The sequence below is a fragment of the Oculina patagonica genome, chromosome 13, assembly GCF_052425735.1.
Source record: "Oculina patagonica isolate OP01 chromosome 13, crgOcupat, whole genome shotgun sequence".
Taxonomy (NCBI): domain Eukaryota; kingdom Metazoa; phylum Cnidaria; class Anthozoa; order Scleractinia; family Oculinidae; genus Oculina; species Oculina patagonica.
The window spans coordinates 3,583,358-3,609,729 of record NC_135770.1 but is presented as its reverse complement, the minus strand read 5'-3'; the positions used below and the strand labels follow the sequence as shown (position 1 = coordinate 3,609,729).

The 26,372-nt window shown below is 39.1% G+C and overlaps 1 protein-coding gene and 1 pseudogene across 2 annotated transcripts; one reads left to right on the top strand and one right to left on the bottom strand.

The window, feature by feature from the left end:
- Window positions 1–98: 98 nt before the first annotated feature.
- Window positions 99–3,125, bottom strand: LOC144635959 (uncharacterized). Its single transcript, XM_078495087.1, has 2 exons — window positions 2,692–3,125; window positions 99–978 (listed from the first exon to the last, which is right to left on the bottom strand). The coding sequence occupies exons 1-2, from the start codon at window positions 3,007–3,009 to the stop codon at window positions 661–663; spliced, it is 636 nt and encodes a 211-aa protein (XP_078351213.1). The 5' UTR covers window positions 3,010–3,125; the 3' UTR covers window positions 99–660.
- Window positions 3,126–8,456: 5,331 nt separating this feature from the next.
- On the top strand, window positions 8,457–26,240 carry LOC144635903 (uncharacterized; annotated as a pseudogene). The gene is made up of 11 exons (XR_013567436.1): window positions 8,457–8,952; window positions 11,300–11,417; window positions 12,484–12,688; window positions 14,276–14,493; window positions 15,972–16,139; window positions 16,956–17,134; window positions 18,877–19,025; window positions 22,836–22,877; window positions 24,143–24,325; window positions 25,038–25,211; window positions 25,552–26,240. The product of XR_013567436.1 is annotated as an uncharacterized LOC144635903 (transcript).
- Window positions 26,241–26,372: the final 132 nt, after the last annotated feature.

Here is a 26,372-nt window from a genome sequence, read left to right as displayed (position 1 = left end):
CTTTATTTTCTCATTACCTCTTGTTTCGATTCACGGGAAAGTTGGGGTGGTGATGGAGGCGGGTGGGGGAATTGGGGGTTGGTTGTAGCTCCACTGTACAATATTAAAATATTTAGTTTATTTGGTGACTTTGTTCGAAAAAAAAAACTTCGTGTAAACTCGCAATCAATTTAAATAATATATATTTACACAATATAACAAGCATTTTCCGTACGACATTTAAAAATGCTGAGAAATGACAAACTAGCTTAAAAAAACTAGCTTAAAAAATAAAGATTTCAAAAAGTCCTCTCCAGTACAATCTTTGATAATTTAAAATAACGTGTACCTTGTTGAGCAAAAGAACATTGTTGTTGGATACTCTGCGTTAAGCTAAATACTGTAAAAAGAATTATCATTCGATCACGAAGACAAACAAACAATATATCAGGCTCAAGGAATTAGCTTACAGTTCGTCAAATAACGGGAATTTAAGAGCAAAAGCTGCCACTGACTTTTCTCGTAAATTCTTAACTTCTGTGTTTTATAACAAATCAACCCGGCAAATGGACCGGCTTTTTCTTCCTGAAACGATTTCTATTTGCCGCTTTATTCGTCTTTAGTTACTCGGCAAGTCGTTACTGATATAGATTCACTGGCTCCCAGTCTCCGCACTCTTTGTCAAAGAGTCTGTTGTAGTGACGTAGTCGAGCCCTCTAGTCTCTCGTACCCGTTCTGACGTCGCGTGGAGAAGAAACAAGCTGCAACTACTGTGATAACAACAGCCAGCAGTATAACGCCCAGCGGCCATACCACATTGTTCAGCACCATTTTGTTGTAGCTTTCCTTTGAAGCTTTTTGACGGACTACTTGGTCAGGGTCTTTCGGGTTGTAAAAGCACTGCAAGGGCGATCCGATAGGATTGCCTTTCTGAAATGACTGCAGCAGTTTGGAGTTTTCTTCTGTCTTGTCGTTGCACTCTTCCGGTTCATAAGTACACTAAAAACAAGGGACCAAAAAATAAAATCAGAACAGCACTTGCTTTTCACTAGAAATTATCGTGACTGGCAGTAGAGATAGACACAAGCGTTCCGTGGGCTTGTCACGCAATATTTGCTCTCCATTTGGTCAAAAAAATACGGGACAAGCAGACTTTGCAAATACAGCCTGCGTAGCTGGCGCCTGTGTAGTCCACTGTGTAGTTGTTGGTTGCGCGTTTGTGAAACGCGAAAGGCGCAAGATGACCACGCTAAAAACTACGCAGGCTATTGCAAATTATCCCATTTTTTTCCTTTAGTCGCTTTGAGCGAGAAACATTAAAAGCTGGCTTCCGAATTTGCGCGACCATTTTTTTTGCTCCTTTTTTCGCTTTCAGCGTTCGATCGCGAGGGACTGGTCTGGTCTAACTACCCCACAGGCCCAGCTATCACAAGATTGCGCGAGACAATGTAATCGTACAAGTACACATGTTACAAATGTAAATGAGGCCTTATCGAAAGATGGCTATTTTATGGTTATTTGAATGAACTTTGGCCAGAAAACCATAAAAAAAATTAAAAACCCGATCGTTTTCTTACTTCAAAACATTAATGTTGCAAAACGTAAACACAGATAGCAATTCCAGTTCATTCTGATTTCCTAGTTCAGTTTGTTTAGTGCTGTTTTGTTTAGCCCTGTCCTGTCCTTCAGTTTTGCGTAAAATCACAATTCAACAACAGGAAAGATTCGTCCCAAAGGAGAGGAGTGTCACATACACGCCAAGACATTACTGGCAATAAGGATATACCCTTACATTTGGGGTTGCGATTCTGCACAACATTTTCAGCAATCATGAATTCTATGTTAACAACGTGAAAACAACGCGAAGCCCGAACAAAACAAAAAAAAACCTGACGCATCTTGCCTATTCTGAAGCCTCCCCCCCCCCCCCCCCCCCCCCCCTCCCCCAACCCCGGAGTGCACACTTCCGTCAATATGTGTGCTTTCTGACGCGACGGCCGTCGCTTCGCGCGGATTCCCGCTGGGTCTGGCCTGATTTCGCTTCCCGTGATCTTCGCGCTAGGAGAAACGCATCGACTGCGAGAGGAGAGGCAAGGTTTTCTCTGCATATTTTCTGCGCCCACCAATTTACTATCGTGATCCTTCGTAGACTACGAGCAATCTGTATTTTTCGCAGAGTCCTCGCAGTCTAGAGCCTTCGTGATCCTGACAGGTTGTGCAATGACCGATAAACGTTCATCCACTCGCTGTCATCACCTCAGTCACACCACAAAACCACAGGCACTTGAAAGTTGTCGGATTAAATCGACGCGAACAAAAACATTGAAAAACAAAAACGTAAAAAATAAAAAAACGCGCCGTGATATGTTACTGGCCTCGTACCAATTTATGAGTAAATACAAAACAAAGAATAGAAAGAACAGAATTAACACTTTTTTTGTTAACAATGAAGATCAAAGGCCAATCGTCTAAATTAATTATCTTCGAATTGCGAAATTTCCATGTGGAACGTGCTCTTGCAAAATGACAAAATATTTTTACATCACTGTAGAACGGAGATTTAATAAACAAAAAAAAAAATTCTTCTAGGCTTCCCAAAAGTAAATTTTCAAGGGATTTATGCGAGAAATCGTTAGCTATTAACAACTAAGAAATTTAGCGTAAACAAAAGTAAACTTAACGAGAACAAACTATCAAGAGAGCTGCACATACCTGTTGCTTGAGGCTATGAAAGTCTTTCAGTACCAAACGGGGCTTTACACTCTGCAAAGAACTATTTTTCTTCATGTCTCTTCCACACACAACATAAACTCTTAGGCAGGGATAACTTGAATCATCTTGTCTTTTATCCTGGCACTTTGCTTTTACGTCCATATTGCCAGAAGCGATCGTACAGTTTATTGCTTTCAAGCCTTGCTCCTCGCGTGCTGGGAAAACCTTCTGTACCGTAATGGCGACCAGGCAACTAGCACCGATGAGAAATATTCCTACACCAAGCAAAACAGTCACTTCTAATTTTGTGCAGCGCATTTTGGACGACTGGATTTAATTTTCTCCCCGATAAACGCTCGTCACGTTCTCTGCCTGAACACAAACGTGGTTTATTGCGCTTGTTGTGTAATGCAGGTATAATAGGTGATAACTGATACCTTGTTGTCTTCCAGGAGAACAAAGGCTGGTGTCAATCAAACAAGATGTGATGTGACCAGGTGACACGCGCAAAGAAAAACATGTCGTGAAAACGTGACCGGAACATTGGCCCAGCTGTAGGTCACGTTTTACACTACTTTCGTTTTCTTGCGTGTTTTTCAATTCTTATAAAGAAGACTATAGAAATTTTTCAAAGTTCTAACAAATTCATTAGATGGTTTAGGTAGGGGAGCAGTCAGGTATTTCTTTCTTTCCTGCAAAGCAGAAATGAGTTCAAGCTTCTGGACAAGCTTAAAAGAAAAGCCTGGAATTCTCGTGAAGTAAATTCCCGTGAAATCCATTGAAATCCACTTTTAAAAAGTGGATTCACGGGAAAATACTTCACGTGTCGGACATTTATACAGACGGATTATTATATATTTTATATTATTGCATTTTTTTTTAAAAAAAAAAAAAAAACATATAATTTATTTTAAAACTTAATTACTTCAAGGTATCGATTAGGCTTTGTTATAATGTTAGTAGCAGGTACCGCTCGTAAATTATTTGCCGCATTCCCGGGCTATGGGCTCCTGTTTGGTGCCCTGCACACTTGCTGTAGCCGGCCCGCGTGGGTCACACGCGCGAACGTTGAAGCCGCGAGAACGAGTCGAAGAGCGACGCGACATGTTGAAACAAGAGAACGTGCTCGCTTAGCCTGCGAACAGGTAACCTGAGATCATGCCCTCCCTCCCTATCTTTGCAAGGGAAAAAACGCCTGATCGCAGGTTAGCGAACAGGCTCCCGAGTCGGGCAGAGCGAAGAAAAAAAAATACACGAGCCGACCGGGCCCAGCTCCACTTGGGAGCCTGTTCGCATGCTAGTGTTTGCCTCACCCGCCGTCTCGCGCGCTTTGCGTGTGTGACCCAATTGCCACACAGCGGTCAAACGCCACGCGCGCGCGCAATTCCCGCCAAAGGCTACTCCAAACTTCTCCATTCAAAGTCTTAAATTTTCCGAAAGCTTTCGCTCATTCTCGTCCCCATAGCCCTTTCGTTTCTCTTAGCCGGCTGATCCTTGGCACGAGAAAACGAAGGGCTCTGGGGACACAGAATTTTCAGTCCTAGATTCTAGGACTTCCGGTCTTCATGTATGCAGTCATGACGTTTCAAAAGAATGTAAAGACCCTATGCAAAAATGGTTGTCATTTATTAAATCTGGGGCGGATCCAGGGGTGGTTTGGGTGGTTCGGTCGAACCCCCTAAACTGAAAGAAAAAACGTTCTAACACGAGCGGTTTCTGACGAAAAAACATAAGTGAACGAAACAAAATGCCAGTCTAAAATTTGTTTTATATAAGCGCTTCCTTCCATTGATGCGGGCACAAATGTAGACATTGCTGTAGTCTCTGACATGTGTATGTCAGATATCCCAAGCCCACAGACTCTCGACATTGAATAAGATCGTTGGATGAGAAAATGGCAATCAGAGACGGACAAACCAGACGCGCTTCAACCTGCTTTAGAGCTTCGAAGAAACTCAATTTGTTTTTGTTCAAATGTTCCCTTAGGTTAACAAATGACAACTTTATTGATTACACATGCATTCTGTCTATGTACATGCTCGTGATCCAGTAATCTTTCCGAACATCCACCTGTTGTTGCGAATTGCATGTATAATTCCGCTCAAACAGCAATTTAAAACTAGTCAAACGTTACCTTCGGACCACAATGACAACCGAGAGACTCCTTGGCCTGACTTTTATGAGTATTATATTCATAATGAAAAGCCTGTCGATTACGATGCTATAGTTCCGAAATTAGCCGAACAACAACCTCGTAGAATGTTAGTCGTTAATCCCATTTTTGAGGAATCTTAAGCGAGACATTTTAGAACACATTAAATAGCAAAGACAAATATATTACAGTGATTTTAGTTTCATTTTGTAGGTGTCAGTTGATTATTGTAAATACTTGAACGTAGTCCTTGTTTAATAAAATAGCTTTAAAAATAGATGGTTTTATTGAGGTATTAAACCGTCCACAATCATCCCTCAAAACGCTGGAAATCGCATTTCCGAGAACTTAAATTTCAAAATATCCCGGGGAAGCAGGCCTCCGGCCGGGCCCCTCCCAAACTAGCCACCAGAACAGCGAAAAAGGGCAACAATTTCGTCTGTTTTGTGTGTTGTATTTATCGAGACGTATAATTACACATACCCCTTTTCCCTTTTTTTTTTCCTCCATATTTTTTTTTTTTTTTTATTATAATAATATTTTAAATTAATTTTTTAATTTATTTTTTTTTTTTATTTTTTTTTTTTTTTTTTGTTACATTTGGTTGTGTTTCAAAAAAAAAAAAAACCCCCCCCCCAACCCCCCCCTCGAACCCCCCCCCGGCGGGGCCAAAAGTAAAAAAGCGCCCCGGGCGCTAAATCGAATCATTACGGTACGTTATAATTGCAGACGAATACTTGGTGAATACTTTTTTGCTTTAGTAAAAGAAAGAAAGAAAACCTATAGTCCCAGGGAAATACGGCCATTGTTTTTAACAATTGCAAAGAAGTCGAAGAGAGGAGCTTTTTCCAAACAGTGCGAATTATTTGACTTCCAGGATTAGTACGACCATTGTTATTTGGCAACCTTAATTAAAAAAGAGCTTTTTAAAAAGCATATTTGCCTAATTGCATAAAGTCACTCTTACTTACAAGCCAGTGAGTTGATTAGTTTGATTCAGCTTGTGCAGTGGTTCTGATTTCCTTAAAGGTAAGTCCATCCATAGAAACACAAAATTTTCATCTTAGCACGCTAAGAATGCGAAAATTTTGTAATTTAAATCACTTTAATTTCGCGTTTTTGAGTATAAGGCACAATTATGGTGGCCCCGGTGACAACTGCCATTCGAAATAACGACATATTATTTTTTTACGATAAAAATATAATAAAAATCATTTGTGCTTCTTTCTTGATCATTGACAAAATGTCCAAAATGTGAGTCACTTAATTTTCGCGTCATGTTATGTTCGCGACACGCGTCACTTTAATTTTGCGATTTTTTTTGAATCGCGAAATTAACATGTCGCGAAAATTTAGATAATATAAACACCCACTAAAATTAACCTTAACGTTTTAGGATTATGACACATTCAGTAAAACAAAAATGATCGATGGCAGGGATATAGTTACAATGCAGAGATCGATCGTGGAGAGTTTCTATGATTCTACAACAACCGTGGCCTTTGAGTGACTCAAAGGCCAAATTGTCGGCGAATAAGAACATTGAAAGCCATTAGTCTCTACCACAGTAACCGTAGAGAAAACAATTAAACTTACTTTCGATTTTCTGGTGCCCATAACTTAAATTGTTACCCGTGTTTCCTATTTGTTTTTCATGATTATTAAATGTGATCCTCTACAGGACTTTGATGCTAAAGGTGATAGCACGCTCACGGCACCGGCGCTAACACAGAACGGTTAGCGTGTCCTGGAGTCAATGCAAGGATATGCGCATGTTTAATTCATACTACAAAAGAACACAAACTTGTTATTGTTTAAGGACGCTCGAATGGGTTTTCAGCTGGACGCGCGGGAGACTTGCACCCGGTGGGGGGGGGGGGTACTCCCTATAATGGCTTATACGGGGAGGCTCCGCCCGAAAGGGGTACCTTTTTCAGGCTTCAGGTATAAAAAAGGGTAGGGATTTCACGAGTTTAGGTATATGAAAGGGTATGGAAATCTGTCATTTAGGTTTTTAAAGGGCCTTTTATTAAAATCGCAGTTAAAGGTATACGAAAGGGGTACAATTTCTGTCAAAATGGTATATAAAAGGGTAAGGGGTTAGAACTCGGGGCGGAGCCTCCCCGTATAAAATTTTTTTGGTCCCCCCCCCCCGGGACTTGCAGTCGTCATCCACAGGTGCACGCCGTAAAATCGTGCGGACGCGAAATAAAATGTTCAAAAAACAATTTCCCTAGCCCCAAACACAATAGCAGCTGTTACAGTAGAGAACCAGTAGCATTACAAGCTTACGAGAGCTGTTACACTTCTGCGGCCTTTTCTTCAAAGTTGGCTCGGCGAAGTATCTTGATGTTTTGCATACAAGCCCTAGTCAGCATTTCTTTTCTATTACAAAAGTTTAAGAGAAAATTAAACAGTGTAATATTTTTCTTATTTGAAATCAGCTTTTTTAAATATAACCAATAGAAATATTTTCTCTTGATATAACTCAATTTCCACAATACAGATTTTTGTCATATCGTCTAAAATAATAGATATAGATATCGTTGCCTCGTATAGATATCTAAAAGTTGTCCATATGATTCGTTGCATTGGTTTTTAATATTTTATCATGTCTGAGTCCCAGACCGGACCAACACTCAGGGTCGTAAAGTATTTGAGGAAAACGTGATGCCTTTGCAATTACATCTGCAAATGGTTAGATATTCTAGTCTTCTTGGTTAAGGACGATAAACCGTAGGCGCCGTCTCCTGCATCTTTAGTGTTATGGTCAGCAGGGGACGTTAAAGAACCCACACACTTTATCGCAAAGAGTAGGGCTCGGAGTTTCTGGCGTTGTACGTGGTCTGGCCTATTCACATGCATCCATTGGTTGGGTGGTGGGACGCGATCATATACATGGACGGATAGCGGCTGCCAAAGGCGCCTGATATGCTGATGTTTGATCATGATCACGTCCCGTAACTCTAATTGTGAAGCGCATTGAGCTCTGTAAATGCGCTATACAAGAACCAATATCATTCATTCATTAAGACAACAATTGATTTTTCAAAAGTGACTTGCCGCGGCGGGCGCAAATCTGACGGAAAACTTTTCATTGCACAAAGAAGAAAAAAATCATCGCAGACTGTGCATTATAGAAACTTTGATAAAAACTACCATTGAAGCGAGAATATTTTATCGATTGAATAGACTATCTGTACCAAATAGAGCCGGAGATATGTTTTTCTTTTTTAAATTAACATGCCGGAGGCCGCGGCAAAAAATGAATAAACTTTCGAAAGCGACTCGGCGGTGCGTGCCAAACTCAATTATTTTTAGTGCAGGAAAAAAATTTCTCGACGCCAAAAGTGAATCAAAAAACTTTAATAAAATATTAACTCAGCAATCAAAATAAAATATTTCACCGTTTGAATCATCTATACCAGAGATATGATTTTTTAGGTTAATTAACTTGCTGGACCGGCGATTAAGAGGACAATAGTTGAATAGAGTGTAAGCAACGAAGTTATTTATTCATATTGTTTTCTTTAATAACCTCCTATCATACCAAAAACATAATTATGCTTTTGTAAAAAGAAAAACTTGTCTTCAAAAGATAAATGTGTTGTACGTCAGGTTTATTAATTATTTAGGTTAAAGGATCCTGTGTTGTCAGAAACAAATACTAAAGCATATGTCCGAGTCATATATCATTGTTGTTAGCAAACGTTAGTTATCTTTGTAACAGCTTAAAGGCCGTTAGCCATTTAAGCATGGAAATTTCTTCCTGGATGGGGACATTTTACATTCTAGTCAGTATTATCACTTTCTACCTACCAATAGTAGTAAACTGCCAAAGCTTTAAAAGGAGTAACTCTCGAGGAAGTTTTGCTAATTTTGCGGGCAATCCATTTACAAGACTAACCGCTTCAGTGCTAGTATCATTGCAAGTTTCAAGTCTGGGTGAATGCACTTTCGAATGCATCAATAATCATGAATGTTTCTCGGTTAACTTCGGTGATCAAGCTGAAGAAGGAAAACATACTTGTGAGTTGATAAATACAGACAGGTTTAGCCAGCCAGACAAGTTTGTTATCAGCCAGGATTTTCACCATTATAACATTAAGGTAAGTAAAAACAAATCCTTAGAAGTCCGACAATGATTTCTCGATCCATACGTTTTAAACGTTTTTTTAACACATATGTAATTCTTCGCTACCGTAACAGTATTAATTTATTGTGTCCGTCGGAGAGGGGAAGGTAAATCGTAATAATTGTGACAGTCCCGGTGTTTATTCTATCAGCTTTTTTCCCATAAAAATATAAAAATGATACTGGAAAAATCAAGTAATTAAGAGTTAATTTATTTTTTTTTTTTTTTTTCCAAAAACATATTTTTTTTTTTTTTTTTATAATTAAATTTTTAAACTTTTCCTAAATTTTAAATTTACCTTTTATTAAGGGGGAAAAAAAAAAAAATAAAAAAATTTTTGCCAACTAAAAAAATACCACTTCCTAGTGGACCGTCTTAACAAAACTCTAGATCTTCCACTATCGTCAATTTAACATCGTGTATGCTCGGAAGAGATTCCATTTATATCGTTGCCTTAAACATTATATAAAATCAAACTTAGCTAAAAATATGTCAATGTAAATAAAAATATTCCCTTTTTATATTATTTTTTCCTTTCGTAGTGCGTGGGTTAATTGGCTTAGTTTATGTTAAAAAATTAACACCACTTGTAATTATCCTATTCAAACTTGTTATCATTTATTTATCAAGAAAAGACGAAGTAAATTACTTTCTTCAAAATGTATATTTATTCAACAACCTACGACACAGTTAAAGTGTTTTCAATATGATATCCAGAACATCGTATTTCGTTCAAACTTTACCCTCAATTTGTGTTGCCCATCTTTTAGTTCTCAGTGCTGAAAGTATTTATGGCATACTGCCTCCCACTGATTAAATTATTAACTTTAACATAAACAGTTAGACTCGAAGTAACTCACACCATAGCCTTATTCACCGCCTGTTCTTGATGAACTCGTAGATATACCACGACAGATTTGATAAGGAATGGAGCGAATGTTAGAAAAGAGAAAGAATAATTTCAGATTAAATTTTCCAACTACTTTTTTGATTGACAATTATTGTTTGGAAATTTGCATTAATCGATGTTAAAGGGACTATATATGTCACTGGGATTTTGCAGATTTTTGGTCTAAACTGTCCTGAAATTAGTGGTAGGCAACTTAACCCTAACTAAACCTTATCTTTGAACATGTAAAGGAATATACAACCTTAATTTGCGGATAAAAAACAAGCTACGGCTTTAAATATCGATATTTCGAAGTCGCGCGGAAACAATTTGAAAACGTTTGCCTAACGCTTTCAAATTCTAATCCGTTTCCATCCGAGCCATCCGCCACCAAAGATGCTCGTTAACAGTTTTAGTGCTCTAATAAAGCAATTTTTAATGAAAATGAATTAGTTTTTTAGGTTTCCTGTGACAGAACAATAAATTTTTGCGGTTCAAAAATCAGTTAAAATCCGTGACATAGTCCCTTTAATAAAAAGGCACCTGTTGTGACCAATTTAGAGTAAGCACTAGCTGTAATTAACGGTTCTTATAAAAAGCAACTGTCATACTGATGGATCAGCTCCGCTGAGGGAAAACACTACCCCTACAAAGGCGTTAAGTAATCTGTGTTATGTATATAGAACGATTAAAACCAATTAGTTTAGACAACGTTTCGTTTGCTTAAAAATGTCACGGACGTTTCAATTTACATAAATTGGCATTCGTATACATTGCTGAATGAAGGGACAGCAGAGATAGCACGTCTGGGACATTTTCTATCATTATGAAGTGCAGAAAAAAAGGGAAGCTTCGAGCCATGCGACCCATACTGCCGGAGCTTATCCCGGTTTCTGTACCCGGGGGGGGCACTCAAAAAAGTTTTATACGGGGAGGCTCCGCCCCAAGCTCTTACCCCTTACCCTTTTATATACCATTTTGACAGAAATTGTACCCCTTTCGTATACCTTTTACTGAAAAAAGGTACCCCTTTCATATACCTAAAAGACGTGACATAGCCTTAGAACAGGACGTTTTTTTTCTCATTTTTATGTAGCGCTTAATAAATTAAAATAATACAGCCATAAAGTGCGTCTGTTCGAAATATTTTAATTACAGGCCTTTTAAAAAACCTAAATGACGGATTTTCATACCCTTTCATATACCTAAACTTGTGAAATCGCTACCCTTTTATATACCTGAAGCCTGAAAAAGGTACCCCTTTCGGGCGGAGCCTCCCCGTATAGGCCGTTATATGGAGTACCCCCCCCCCCCCGGGATTCTGTAGCATTAAGCGGCTACGAATATTTCTTCTCCCCCTGAATGAGATGTTATTTTATTTTATGTTATTTTTGTTGCCAATGCCCTAATTTCTTTTTGTTTTCTTTCCTAGACACCGTGCATGTCCAATCCATGTAGAAATGGCGGTACATGTCAGCCGATTTATGACAGGGAGGATTATCAATGCATATGTCCATTTGGGAATCTTAATGGAAAAAATTGCGAAAATTGTGAGTACTGTAGTAAAGATGGTGTTGTATCGATCCATACACTTTATTCTGACCCGAGATATTACCCTGTTGTTCTAAATGTAGTTCCGTATTCCGTTCCGCACTACAGATATAGATAAATCTCCGCACGAGACTTGACTTCTTTACCGTTCTCCTGTAGGTTCCGTTCTTGCACGCGTTTCTAAGTGTCAATCCCGAGACTCGGACTACGCAGGTCAAAACCAGCTCCAGTCCCTAGCCTATTTACAACATGGGTATATTATACAAAACTAGTAAAGCAATAAAGAATGTTATTAGCGAAGTGCATTCAGCCACAATTCACACAGGATCACAGCAGATCTGTTACATATCAAATGAAAATAGAGCAAAATAAAGCGTTACAGAAAGATATATACTAGTTATGCAACGCTTCGAGTGGTATACTAAAAGGCGAGTGTGTATACCGAGAAAATACAAGTGACTCGTGGGATACTCCATATTATAATTCCACTATTGCGCCATTTTACCATATTAGGGCAAAAGAACGCGCAAAATATGCCCCGTTATTACACAGTAGAACAGGGCAAAAATACGGGCGGACAAACTTACGGAATACTGGCCCAAACAAAGTGGAAAAATTAGTGGAATAATAAATCCCTTATTCGATGGTTTAACATATAATACGAGCGGACATTTTGCTCATTGCTCGTATTTTTCCTCGCCCCTACGGGGCTCGGAAAAATACTTCGCAACTCGCAATATATTCGCGCGTATTATATGTTAAACCATTGAATAAGGTGTATGTATACCACGAGAAAGTGTTGTGTAACTATTTTATACCATGCCATTGAAAATACGCTTACTAAATTTCATCGAGAATAAGATCGCAGCACACGATGGGAAGGTTGGGTTGAATACCGTCGAATATACAACGGCTTTCCTGTATTCTGATTGGCTGTATTTTCTATGGCATGGTATAAAGCATAATATGTGAAAATGTAGTTCCCCCTTTTTATATTTACCTGGAGTTCGTCAAATAATTTCAATGATAAGCTATTTTAAACCGTTTTTGCTTTCTTTTTTTTAGTGTTATGCAATGGTGAAACACTTGACATCTGTACAAAGGCGACGTTTTCGTGGGAAGCAACATTTGCACCCCCACATAGCGTTGTGTTATCCGGCTGTGATTCAGATCAGATCAAAAGAGGAGATGAATTGCTTTTTATAATTACTAGAGGAAGTTTGCCTGACTATGGTAAATACGAGATTATAAAAGTGAAAGACGTTAATGGGTAAGTAAGTAACATCAATTTTGTTTCATCTGATTAGTCTCGTTGCTGTAGTAATCTTATTCAGTTGGTGTGTGGAGAACAACAATTTTATAACACGGTTTGTGAGGTATTTAAATAAATAAATAAATAAATAAATAAATAATAAAATAAATGCGCCTCAATATAGCAACCAAAAACTCTGAAAATGACGGCGAATGTATCCTGCAAACTAATGATAATAATATTAAGAGATTTTTTTAAATACGTTATGCCTCTGTTTTCTTATGGCGGCCTTTTACGGACTAAATAACGAATGACCATACATCAATGTTATGTTGCATAGATCGATGTTGTGTGAACTAAAAGATGTTTGATACAACTAAAAGATGTTCGATACAACTAAAAGATGTTTGATACAACTAAAAGATATTTGATACAACTAAAAGATGTTCGTTACAACTAAAATCTTATACAAAGTATTTGATACAACTAAAAGATGTTTGTTACAACTAAAAGATATTCGATCCAACTAAAAGATGTTTGTTTCAAATAAAAGACGAGGAAGCGGAAATGAATTTTGAAAACAGGAAGTGACATTTTACCCAGGTTTCCTGCGATCCAACATACAAAATGGCTGCTGGTGGAGCTGCGATATGGCTGCCAGATACAGAAAGGTTTTTTCCATTTTTTTTAACAGGCTAATAAAAAGTGTACAGCAACAACGAAACACCAAAGCCACTCAATTCGATTCTTCGAAGTTCTTCATTCGTAGACTGGACAGGAAGGAAGCTTAGATACATATCCCAGGCGAGCTATGAAGTCACTTTGCGAGAATCGCCGATAAAAACGAAGGGGATCTTGATTTGTTCGAGAAATCGGTTACTTACCCTGGTTCTCTATGTAATGTTTCCGACTGCTATTGGATGGTCTTTAACTTCACCGTTCCTTTTTACCAATACAATAGACTGACTACAAGATTCCTTTTGGATTCTTCGGCGATTCTCTCGAAGTGACTTCAGTCGTAGCTCGCCTAGGATACCTAGTAGTTGGTGCAAGTACCCGATTAAGCAAGCTTCCTGTGCGTATGACTCTTCTATTCTTACAGTTAGAACATTTAAAGTTCTTTCCTATTCGTCCAGTCTACGAATGAAGAACTCCGAAGAATCGAATTGAGCGGCTGCACTTGTTATTAGCCTGCTTAAATCCAAAAAACTCTTTCTGTATCTAGTGAATCTGGCAGCCATCTCGCAGCTCCACCAGAAGCCATTTTGTATGTGCGTTGGATCGCTTGGAACCTGGGTAAAATGTCACTTCCTGTTTTCAAAATTCATTTCCGCTTCCTCATCTTTTATTTGAAACAAACATCTTTTAGTTGGATCAAATATCTTTTAGTTGTAACAAACATCTTTTAGTTGTATCAAATACTTTTATCTTTTAGTTGTAATGAACATTTTTAGTTGTATCAAATATCTTTTAGTTGTATCAAACATCTTTTAGTTGTATCAAAAATCTTTTAGTTCACACAACATCGATGCATGCAACATGACATTGATGTATAGTCATTCGTTATTTAGTCCGTAAAAGGCCGCCATATTTTCTTTTGTGTAGCTGTAACATCACATTGGCCGATGCGTTTACTCAAATAGCGACGTACAGTGGTAATTACCTGATTGCCCAATTATTTCCAAGTTATGACAAGGCAACCCTGAGCAACAACTGCATTCTGACATGTCGACAGCAAACCAGTGGTCATGGCGGGATTCTGGCACTTAGAGCAAAAACAATGAATATCGATGCCACCTCGAAGATAGTAACTACTGGAAAAGGTATGCTGTGTACACGCAAAGTAACAAACGCATCCATACTAAATAATCTTGACCACGGCATTTATTCATTCATACAGTCGAAGCTCTCGTAAGCGGACACCTTACGGGAGCTTGCCCAGCTTAAAATAACCGGACGGACGTGGATGACGACAAAACAAACACTGAAATATGGTACTGTAATTACTGTAAAATCATTGTGACGAACGGCGATGTGAAGTTGATTGATAAAAACAAGTTACAAAGGTTGTTAAAATGACTTTCTTCGGGATGTCCGCTTACGGGAGCTTAAAAACAAGGGAAAAGTCTAAGTCGTTATCTCAGAAAGTGTCCGCGGCCGCTTACGGGAATGTCCGCTTACGAGAATGTAAAAATACAGAGTTTGTATGGGAGCGTAAAACGGGATTTCAAACAAGGCGGCCGTAAGTAAAGCTGTCCGCTTACGAGAGTGTCCGCTTCGACTGTATTCATTATTACATTCATATTCGTTCATTCCTTTGTTGGCGTCTTGCTCCTTTGTTATTAAGTTATTTCAAAAGTTATTGCAGTTTGTTTTTTTACTCAGATATAAAAATGTTTCTAAGACTAAAGGACTCCTCTCACGGATAAGCGACCCTTGAAATTATGACGTTTCACATGAACCCCTGATCCTCTTCCAACAAAAAAAGCAAGGCAGAACAATGCAGCATCTACGTAATAATTCCGACATTATAGTGGGCAAATTGCTGACAATAACAGTTAACAATTTCTTTTCAAAAATCTGTTGATCCGATACATCGGAGATTAATTGATTTAGTACATCACCATAGGGCAGACTACAAACGTCAGCCTGTTCTTGACATTGTTAAATATTAATTTACCTAGCCGGAGTGGCAAATTACTCGCATTGAAAAACAGCAAAATATCAGTGGTGACATTCTCGATCTCTCTACCATCGTCAAAAATCTTTAAATTCAACCAACCAAGCTATAAAACTGTAGACAGCCTGCCCTAGAATTTGCTACAGCTATCGATATATAATTTACAACAAAAACTGATCTTAAAGATAAGATGCTCTACATGACACGAGCATGGGACAAAGAAAAATTCTGAGTCCCCGACGGGAATCGAACCCATGGCCTCCCAGATACCGGTTGGGCGCTCTAACCAACTGAGCTACGAGAGACTCGTTGTGAGCTGGGCCATTTTTCTAGGTTGATATGTGACACGCGTCCTGCATACTGCTAGGATCAGCAATGTCGAATTCATCAAGGTTTTGTAGTAAATAAAAAAAAATAAAAAAAATTTACCATCTTTATTATTTACTACAAAAACTGATCTGCTTTCAGCCAATCAGATGCGAGTATTTACGGTCTACAGTATTATTATAATTACCGTAAAAGTAATTTCTAGTCTCTAAACAACGAATCTGTAAAATGTTGACTTACAGACCCATTTTGTATGCTGTAGGATCAACTAATGCAGAGTTCCCTTTTTGGTAGGTTTTCGCGGTGGACAAGGCGGCGACTCTCGGGGTGGGGGTGGCTATGGCGGTGAATCGTTCTTATATCTTGAGACAGGAAACAATGGAAAAGGAGGTGATATGTACGGAGCTTCATGGGCCGTGAACACAAATGGAATAGGAGGGGGTGGTGCAGGGGATAGCCATGGTTAGTTCTGTTTTATTTACCTCACACAACGCCTGATTCCTAACCTAAAAAGTTTATAGCCATTCATTCATGCTCTAAGAAAAAGAGACCCGAGAATCGCGGCGCTCATCGCTTTCGCTAGACGAAAAAAAAACTAACTGTATAAAGGAAACGTGTAATATTTTGTTTGAAAATGCGACCTGTTCGTCTAAAAAGAGGAATACTTATGTGCCAGCAAGTACTGTTCTGAACACGAAAGCCGGGAACTTGTAGTTTATAAGTCATTGTAATCCATCAAACATTTTTGTCGCCCGCGATTGGCCTACGGACTTCACATGAGTAAGCCAAAACCTGGGGTTGTAAAGCGGCCTTCACACGTTGGCAAACTCAAGTTGGTGTGAGTGAACGAGAATAAAAAAGAATAAAAAATAAAAAAGAATAAAAAAGTGAAAGACAAGTTCTATTTGTCGCCAACAGTTGGCCAACTTGTTTGCCGTTGTTGCGTCATTCACACACACCAACTTGAGTTTGCCAACACGAGTTGGCCAATAGTTTGTCGTGTGAAGGCCGCTTAAGATGTAAATACTCCCCTTCCCCATTTAAAATTTGCGTTTTACGTTACGTTCACTCGTTCAATAGCTTTTAATCAATATTTATTGTTTATTATACTGGTTTATCACATGGAGATTATACTATGAAGATTATAATCACGAGGTTTGTATTAGAGGAACGAGAAAAGAGATTATAAATCACCATTCGGAATACCTGAAAAGCAGAAAATAAAATCCAAAATCGCCGGACCATGTATTCTGTTTTATTTTTATTATTCACCTTAAGGTAGCCAAGGTGGTCCTGGAGGATATAACGCCGGAGGGGGAGGGGGTGACTCTACGAACAATCCTGATGACGGTGCAGGCGGAGGAGGAGGTGGTGGACATTTTTCTGGTGGTGGGGGAGGGGGAGGTGGGGGAGGTTGTGGACCTGATGGTGGACATGGAGGAACGGCATCAACTGTTGTAAGTAATTAGGGACGGACCATTATTTTCTTGGAGGGGGGAATGAAAAATTTTCCTCTGCAAACTTTTTTTTTAGTTTATGCAACTCTGCAAACATTTTTTTTCGAAATTCTTACTATTTTTTGTTATACATATCGTGTTTGCAAACAATTTATTTTGTCTTTCCAGGCCCTGCAAAAATTTTTTTCAATATTTTTCATCCCCCCCCCCCCCCCTCCAAAAAAATAATGGTCCGTCCCTTATTTTCCTCGTATGCATTGTGGCCAAGAAAGACATCTACATTTAAGGTAATTCACGTGAAATAGAACTACTCATAGATATTTCCAACCAAACTTTACCTACCTTATTATAGGAAATTAACGATACATGTAATTAACGCGAATTTCAAACATTCGCGTTAATTTAATGTACCTTAACTTAAGTCATTGTTAATTAAAATCTCTCTATTTTACAGCATTGTTATTTTAAGACACCTTTATTTCCGGGTAAGTTATGTTAACAAGTCAACTACTTCTCCGTCAAAGCTTCAGGGATAACAGAGGCAGTGGAAAGTCCCAGGACGGGATGTATTCCATCCTTGGACCCATGCATTGAATACTATTCACTTTTTGGTCTGTTTAAATATCTTTGTTGTGTATGGTTTATCAGAATTAAACCTCAGGTTCTGATGTTGGACGTTGTTGTCTTGTCTTTTAAATAGCGCAGATTGCTATAAAGATTAGACAAGATTATTGCACAACAAATTCACGTAAATAAACTGCATACATGTCTGCATATGTAGATCCATGTAAGCACACACCACACGAGAATTCGCGTTAATTAAATGCATGTTAACATAAATTTTCGACAATTCCCGTTGATTTTATTACGCGTACATTTTGTTCGCGTTGTTAAAATGCTTTGTTACATTCCTATAATAAGGTATTTAAAAAGGAAATTCCCTCTTAAAAGAGTTTGACATAGAGAAGTATTAAAACTTTCATTGTGCATATGCTCATTATATATGTCCTAAAATGTTAAATAAATTGAAAAAAAGTCACCATTCCTGGGGAGGTGATATGAAACATATATTTGCGGGCCCAAGAGAGGCCCACAACCCTAATCTTGACAGTGACCAGCGGATTGCGTTTTACGCGTGCGCGCCACGTTAATAAAGAGCGAACAGAAAGCGGAAGTTGAAAATTTTGTTCTTCCACTAAGAACGATCGGAATGCGAAAAATGTGTCAATCACGACAGTTTGTCGTAAGACCGGAAGAGAAAAATCTGTTCTCCAAGAACGATAAGAATGCGAAAAATGAGTCAATCTCTCAACAGTTTGTCACATAAGATCTAGGCTTCTGTCACATGGAAGACGTTGTTTTATAGTTGTTGCTTTTGAGAAAATTTGCTGTGATTGTATCACAGATAAACCACGGCAAAGCAAATGATTCCAACAACGGTTATCGTCGAGAAATTCGTTATAACACTGACAACATAGCGAGTTTACCGAATGAGAAAAATTACATCTCAATTCACACCGCGTGCTCGATAACACTTAATTCCCAAAACCGTCGGTTTGGTTGGTTCGCGGCAATAGGAAACGATAAAAACTTGCATCCTTGCGTGACGCGTTACTCCATTTTATCATTTAGTTATCAACACTGCCTACCAGTACCTTTTCTAAGTGCGTCAAGGCCCGCACTTTCTAACCTGTGGTTAACACTAGTAGTAAGATCCGTTAACGTTGTATCTTTCTTTTCAGGTTGGTGCCTTCGCTGGGGGTGGGGGGAGTGTCTGGCTGTACTGGGGCAGCTGGCGGAAACGGAGGACAGAGCGGGCAACCTTTTCTAGGTTCCTGCGCTTCGATTAACAGCGGAACGGCTGGGACCGAGAGTCGTGGAGGTGAAGGAGGTAACGTACCTTATTATAGGAATATAACGAAGCGTTTTAACAACGCCAACAAAATGTACGCAAAATGTAAAATTAACGCTGATCGTCGAAAATATATGCTTACATTGATTTAATTGACGCGAATTCTCGTGTGGTAATTTTTTATAGCGCCGGACTCCGGATCGAGCGGTCCGAGTTCGAGCCCCAGCCGGGGTCACTTGTGTTGTGTTCTTGGGCAAGACACTTTACTCTCATAGTGCCTCTCTCCACCCAGGTGTATAAATGGGTACCGGCGACATAATGCTGGGGGGGACCCTGCAATGGACTAGCATCCCATTCAGGGGGAGTAGAAATATTCCTAGCCGCTTAATGCTACGGAAACCGGGATAAGCTCCGGCAGTGTGGGCCGCTTGGCTCGTGGCTTCTCCTTTTTTTAATTTTTATAGCAACCTGCGCTATTTAAAAGACAAAACAACAACGTCCCACAACAGAACTCGAGGTTTAATTCTGATAAACCATATGCACAGAAAAAGATATTTGAACAGACGAAATAGTGACTTATATTCAATGCATGGATGGAAAAACATCCCGTCCTGGCGCTTTCCAGTGCCTCTAGTTATTCCTGCGGCTTTGACGGAGAAGTAGATGACGTGTAAACATAACTTTGCCGGAAAATTTAGGTGTGATTTCAATTAACAGTGACGTAAATTGAGGTACATAAAATTAACGCAGATTTTTCAAATTCGCGTTAATGACATGAATCGTTAATTTTCTATAATGAGGTAACAACAGCAAGACGACTTAGAATAATTCGATCATTGATCAGTGAGCCCGAGTAGTGTTTATGTGTTTATGTCAGACACTATTGGCGGCCTTTTACGGACTAAATAACGATTGACCATAAATCAATTTTTATGTTGCATACATCGATGTTGTGAGAACTAAAAGATGTTTGATACAACTAAAAGATGTTCGATACGACTAAAAGATATTTGATACAACTAGAAGATGTTCGTTACAACTAAAAGATACAAAGTATTTGATACAACTAAAAGATGTTTGTTACAACTAAAAGATATTCGATCCAACTAAAAGATGTTTGTTTCAAATAAAAGACGAGGAAGCGGAAATGAATTGGAAATGAAAACAGGAAGTGACATTTTACCCAGGTTTCCTGCGATCCAACATACAAAATGGCTTTTAGTGGAGCTGAGCTGCGATATGGCTGCCAGATACAGAAAGGTTTTTCCAATCTATTTTAACAGGCTAATAACAAGTGCACAGCAACAACGAAACACCAAAGCCACTCAATTCGATTCTTCGAAGTTCTTCATTCGTAGACTGGACATACGCACAGAAAGCTTAATCACTACTAGATGTATATCCTAGGCGAGCTATGAAGTCACTTCGAGAGAATCGCCGATAAAAACGAAGGGGATCATGATTTGTTCGAGAAGTCGGTTACTTACCCTGGTTCTCCATGTAATGTTTCCAACTGCTATTGGATGGTCTTCAAACTTCACCGTTCCTTTTTACCAATACAATAGACTGACTAAGTAGCCGACTCTTCGAATGGATCAAGATTCCTTTTGGATTCTTCGGCGATTCTCTCGAAGTGACTTCAGTCGTAGCTCGCCTAGGATACCTAGTAGTTGGTGTAAGTACCCGATTAAGCAAGTTTCCTGTGCGTATGACTCTTCTATTCTTACAGTTAGAACATTTAAAGTTCTTTCCTATTCGTCCAGTCTACGAATGAAGAACTTCGAAGAATCCAATTGAGTGGCTGCACTTGTTATTAGCCTGCTTAAATCCAAAAAACTCTTTCTGTATCTAGTGAATCTGGCAGCCATATCGCAGCTCCACCAGAAGTTTTGTATGTGCGTTGGATCGCTTGGAACCTGGGTAAAATGTCACTTTTTAGTTGGATCGAATATCTTTTAGTTGTAACAAACATCTTTTAGTTGTATCAAATACTTTTATCTTTTATTTGTAACGAACATCTTTTAGTTGTATCAAATATATTTTAGTTGTATCGAACATCTTTTAGTTGTATCAAAAATCTTTTAGTTCGCACAACATCGATGTATGCAACATAACATTGATGTATAGTCATTCGTTTTTTAGTCCGTAAAAGGCCGCCATACACTATGTTGCTGCCAGAGTCACTAGGCGAGCCAATACATCTACTTTAATAATATTTCGCTGTTTCGAATGTAACCTTTCGTTCATTTTGTGGGAATGTGGACTGATGTGAAAGCTGTCATTATCTTCACCATGTTTTTTTGTATAGTACTTGTTTACCAAGACTATATTCTGGTAGATTTTGAGAATTGTCAATTTCTCTATTTCAAACATATAACGGACTATCACCGGGCCTTTGTATGGCATGTTCCTCTTTTCAAATCTTTGTTTAGTCATCTATCAGTACTAGGCATAAATAGATTGTGCTCGGCAACTTTTGAGCAACTTTTTGTAGTACTGGTCAGTACTAGCAACCTAGGGCAACTTTAACCTTCCTTGGCAACTTTTGAGCAACAAATTGATATAAAACCGGTCCAAACAATAAAAGGTCGTTTCATTTCGAAGGATTTTATTAAAAGTGGTTTTATCAAAACTGGTTTTATTAAAACTAAGGATATACAATAAAAAGACAATAAATAACGAAATCCGGACAGCGGCTATCTATCTAACGGACCCTGAAATCCAGCGGTTATTCGCTGCAGCATAGAGCCTACCGCCGGCCATCTTGGTATTCGCTGAAGTGCGAGTCACTAATAGCATCGCAATCAGATGAAATTTCAGACCAGGAAAATGGACATAATTCGGACGTTGACCCCATTGAGGTTGCCATAGACTCTATCTAAAACAAAACGACTCTAGAGAGCAAACAACTTTTCTAAATTTTGGTGGTAACTCAGTTTTTGAGTCTAATGCTTGCGTGCGCGCGCGCGCTGCTCTTTTGCGTTGCTCCCGCGGGACGTCGTCGCGCCCCCGTCCGCCCACCGGCCCACGCCCGACACTGGCTTTTCGCACCGCGTCGCGGCGCGCGTTTTTGCGGTCGCGACCGTGGGCCCCCTCTTCGCTTCTGGGGCGCTCCCTCGCCCGGCCACCCTTTTGGAAACGTCAGCAGATGAGTTGCTGGGCGGGGCGCGTACGCTTCCTCTCGATCGGAGGTTCTGTGGCTGTTTCCCCTACTGCTTGCTTCTCCGACAACTCTAAATCCGGCGAAACTCTGTATCACTTCATCGGCAGTGTCACCCGGTGCTATTTTTTATATTTGAGCAACTTTAGAGCAACTTTTGGGTATATTGTGAGGCAACTTTTCCTGAATTTACTAGCACAATCTATTCATGCTTAATCAGTACAGCACTTGCGACATGTAATACCTAGCAACATGGGACTGTTTTTCGTTTGGGGTTTTCGTTTGATCAGAGAATGTAACATGTTTGATAGAGAATTGTCCTAAGTTTAGATTTAGTTCTTTCTGTAATTATATTAAATATGTTCTTATGAAATGAATATATGAAATTCATATATTTGTACTGCGGATATACATTTTAAGCAAATGAAGGATCATCGCAGTAATGTACTCAACTTAAGCAGTTGAGAAAAGCAAGCCTGAAAAAAATTCAGGCTTGAACGGGAATCTAACCCATGACCTCTGCGATACTAGTGCAGCGCTCTAACCAACTGAGCTATCAAGCCAACTGGGAGCTGGGATCTTCTCCATCCATGCACGGGTATATTACGAACTCACTTAAGTTGAGTACATTACTGCGATGATCCTTCATTTGCTTAAAATATAAATATGTTCTTGTTGCACTCTTTTAGGAGACTCGTGTGGACCGCCATATGGAGCTGGCGGAGCTGGAGGTAAAACTAATAAAAATCAATAAATGTTTCTTAATAGGAAATAACCTACAGAATAGAAACACCCTGATTTGCTAAATAGCTGTTGTTACAAAGTAAGAATTCCATTATTCTCGGAAGACCATGGATTTGCACGTCTGGCTCAATAACTGTACAGAAACACACGTAAGCACAAAAAGAGGAAAAACATTGCCGCTTATTTTCAAAAAGAAATACGTTAGTTAGCGAATTTAAAATGATTGTCCGTCCAGCGGTGGTGGGGAGGAGGGGTGGGGTGGAAGGAAGGAGTTATCTAATTATTTAAATAGTTTTGCCAAATCTAACCCTTAACATGCTAAGTCCGGATTATTCCGGGACTTGGAGGAATGGCCATTCAACCACTTGTGACGTCACCAATTGACACGTCAGCAGATTTTTGTAATGTGCAACTTATGGAGATTGGATAGATCTTTCCACAGGACTGTCCATCTTGAATATTGACTGCATTCCGACAGAGCTAATCGAAAAAAACGTGATCAGTTTTGGTGTGAAATTGGTGCTAAAACAGGCCAATATACCCGTACTTGATCATGGTCTCCTTTCGATCCAGGGTTTTCCATTGATTCAGATCAAAACTTTTCAGGGCACAGACTAAAAGATAGAGAGAATAAGAAAGTAGAGAAAAACGAAAAGGAAAGGAGCAAGGAAAAAAATCGGAACGGTTCAGCAAATTTTGATACGATTTTATGCGATTCTTTGAAAAGACTCTTTAATATTCAGTCAAACACAAAGTGAGAACTCTGACAACATTTTCCGATGGGTTTAGTCAAAACATGAAGACGTTTGAACTCAAAAAGGTGAAAGCTCCTTCGACGAGATAAGGACAAGTCGAGAAACCAGAAAGCTTTCTTTAAGATAGTACGACTTATGATCGTTATGGAATTATCAGAGAGGTTGCTTAATTTGACTAAGGGACGGACCATTATTTTCTTGGAGGGGGGGGGGATGAAAAATTTTCCTCTGCAAACTTTTTTTTTTTAGTTTATGCACCTCTGCAAACATTTTTTTTTTCGAAATTCTTACTATTTTTTTGTTATACATATCGTTTTTGCAAACAATTTATTTTGTCTTTCCAGGCCCTGCAAACAATTTTTTTCAATATTTTTCATCCCCCCCCCCCCTCCAAAAAAATAATGGTCCGTCCCTAAGCAAGGTGAAACTCCACATGGTTGATATGTTATGCAATTTAACCAAAACATCCTGTAATTGTTTTCTCCAATTCCGTTTAGGTGGAATGCAATTTGGCAACACTGACTTTACTAAGCGACTGAGCTACGGTGGGGGAGGGGGTGGAGGAGGTGCCTCTGGCTTCGGAGATGATCCTTACTCAGGGGGGAAGGGAGGAAATGGAGGTGGTCTTGTATATCTTCTGCTTGACGAGCTGACACTTGATGGTATAATTGAATCCAAAGGTAACTACTTATGTCTACATAAAAAATGGAAAATTTAAGCTCAGTAAAGAAGTGAGAAATTAAAGATGTAATGTCCAGTGTCACCAGCGTCAAACAAAGAAAATTAAAATCTAAGTACATTGTGACCTCCCAAATATCGGGCGGGGCTCTATACACTTTAAACTGAAGTTATCTACTTTATAGCTAGAGCGGTTTTCACTTGACTGTCGAAAGTAAATTGCGTTTGCTTTGGTTTTGCATTACTACGCTAAGTGATTGGCTTAAAAATCTCGCGCCACTTTCTCAGCCAATCAGGAGTAAAACCAAAATCAATCGTGACTCGCTCGCGCACGTTTTCCCGCGCTTTGTGCCAGCTACATGTATTTGCTTCGAGTTTTGATTGGTTCACTGGATTGTCTGTGTCCTTTGTGATTGGCCAGAGTAATTACTGTGGTTTTTGTTTTACGACACTCAATTGAAAACTGCTCTATCCACGACAAGTCCCTGTGATTAGTCATCTAGTGTGCGCCGACCTTTAAGCGTGCAGTATTGCTGAACATTTCAACGGGCCCTTCTTTATTTGAGCAAGCCTGTAGGCCGAGTCCAAATGGGAATGTTAAAATGTTACATGCATGATTACTACTCACTTCTTAAAATTCCAGCTAATAAATTATGGCACAAGTTGAGTTTTAAAACATGACAGTATCACTTTTTGTTTCAATTTGCAATGTAGGTGAGAATGGCGAATGTCTCAACACAAAGTCCTACAGATCTGCCCCAGGGGGGAGTGGTGCGGGGGGAAGTGTTGTCATCATTACTAAGAAACTGCATGGAGGTGTCGATCCAAACCTAAAAGTACACGTGCAGGGAGGTGTCCCTATGAAATGTGCTTACGGTAATGGTGGAGGTAGGTTTTATCCCTGTTAAGCTAAAGGTTTAAAAAATATATATATATATATTTTTTACTTACTGAATGTCCGACGTTTTTAAAAACCGTAGATAAAAGGGTCGTAATTGACAGGTTTTGCGGGCGAGTGCGAAGCGCGAAGCTTCGTGGTCGCTGTGTCGCGCTTTGCGCGACCCGCAAGATAAACCGCCTGTTCTGCAAGCTATTTACTCCATAGAATCTGTTTTTTTTTTAGGGTTAAGCACGTGTTACAATAATTTATTTGAAACAACGTCGGTAACTATGCAATGAGCCTCACAATCGCTAGTTCGTCAATATTCTGTTATTATTTTGTCTTTAGGTGGAGGAGGAGGTGTAGGACGCTGGGTAGTACAAACTGAGGGCTCGCTCTTGACTTCTGGATAATAAGCAACTCTTGGCACTCGTTTTTTCGATATCACGATTCACGAAATGATTAAAGCCCTTGTTAAAAGGAAATTCAAAGTTTAGAGTGTATTATAATGTAATATCAAAGATAAGTTTCTAAACAAACCGTTAGAGGGCAAGAATAACACTTACCGTATTTATTCGATCGCCCTGGGCGCTTATTAAATTTTTGGACCTCCAGGGTGGGCGCTTATTCGAGGCTGGGCGCTTATTAAATTTTCACCATTTTCAGCAAGTAGTAAGTTTATTTCGTAACAAAACAATAAATAATAACAAAACTTGAAGATGTACCAAAGCAAAATTTTAACTGTTCATTGAAAGTTTCTGTAAAATACTAAGAAAACTCGGTCTTTGGGGAAGTCTCTTAGTAGTACTTAGTCAACATCAATAATCATTACTCCTCTTGCGCACTTCTCTTATTTTTGTGGGGCGGGGGTGGGCGCTTATTCGAGGTTGGCGCTTATTCGAGGTTGGGCGCTTAATCGAATAAATACGGTAGATACAATAAATTGATACCTTGCAATTTTGCCTCAAATTCTGACTTTTCAAGATTTCTTTTTTTTTAATTGTCGTAAGTATTAGAATGAGCATGTCTCGCAAAGATTTTACTTATGTGAAAACAGAAGTATTTATATATCTTGCACAAAGTTTCAGCTCCAGAACTGGTCTTTTCTTTAAAAGACTTCAGGTACAATGCCATCTAGTCTATGATATAAAACAAACCTCATTTAAGAC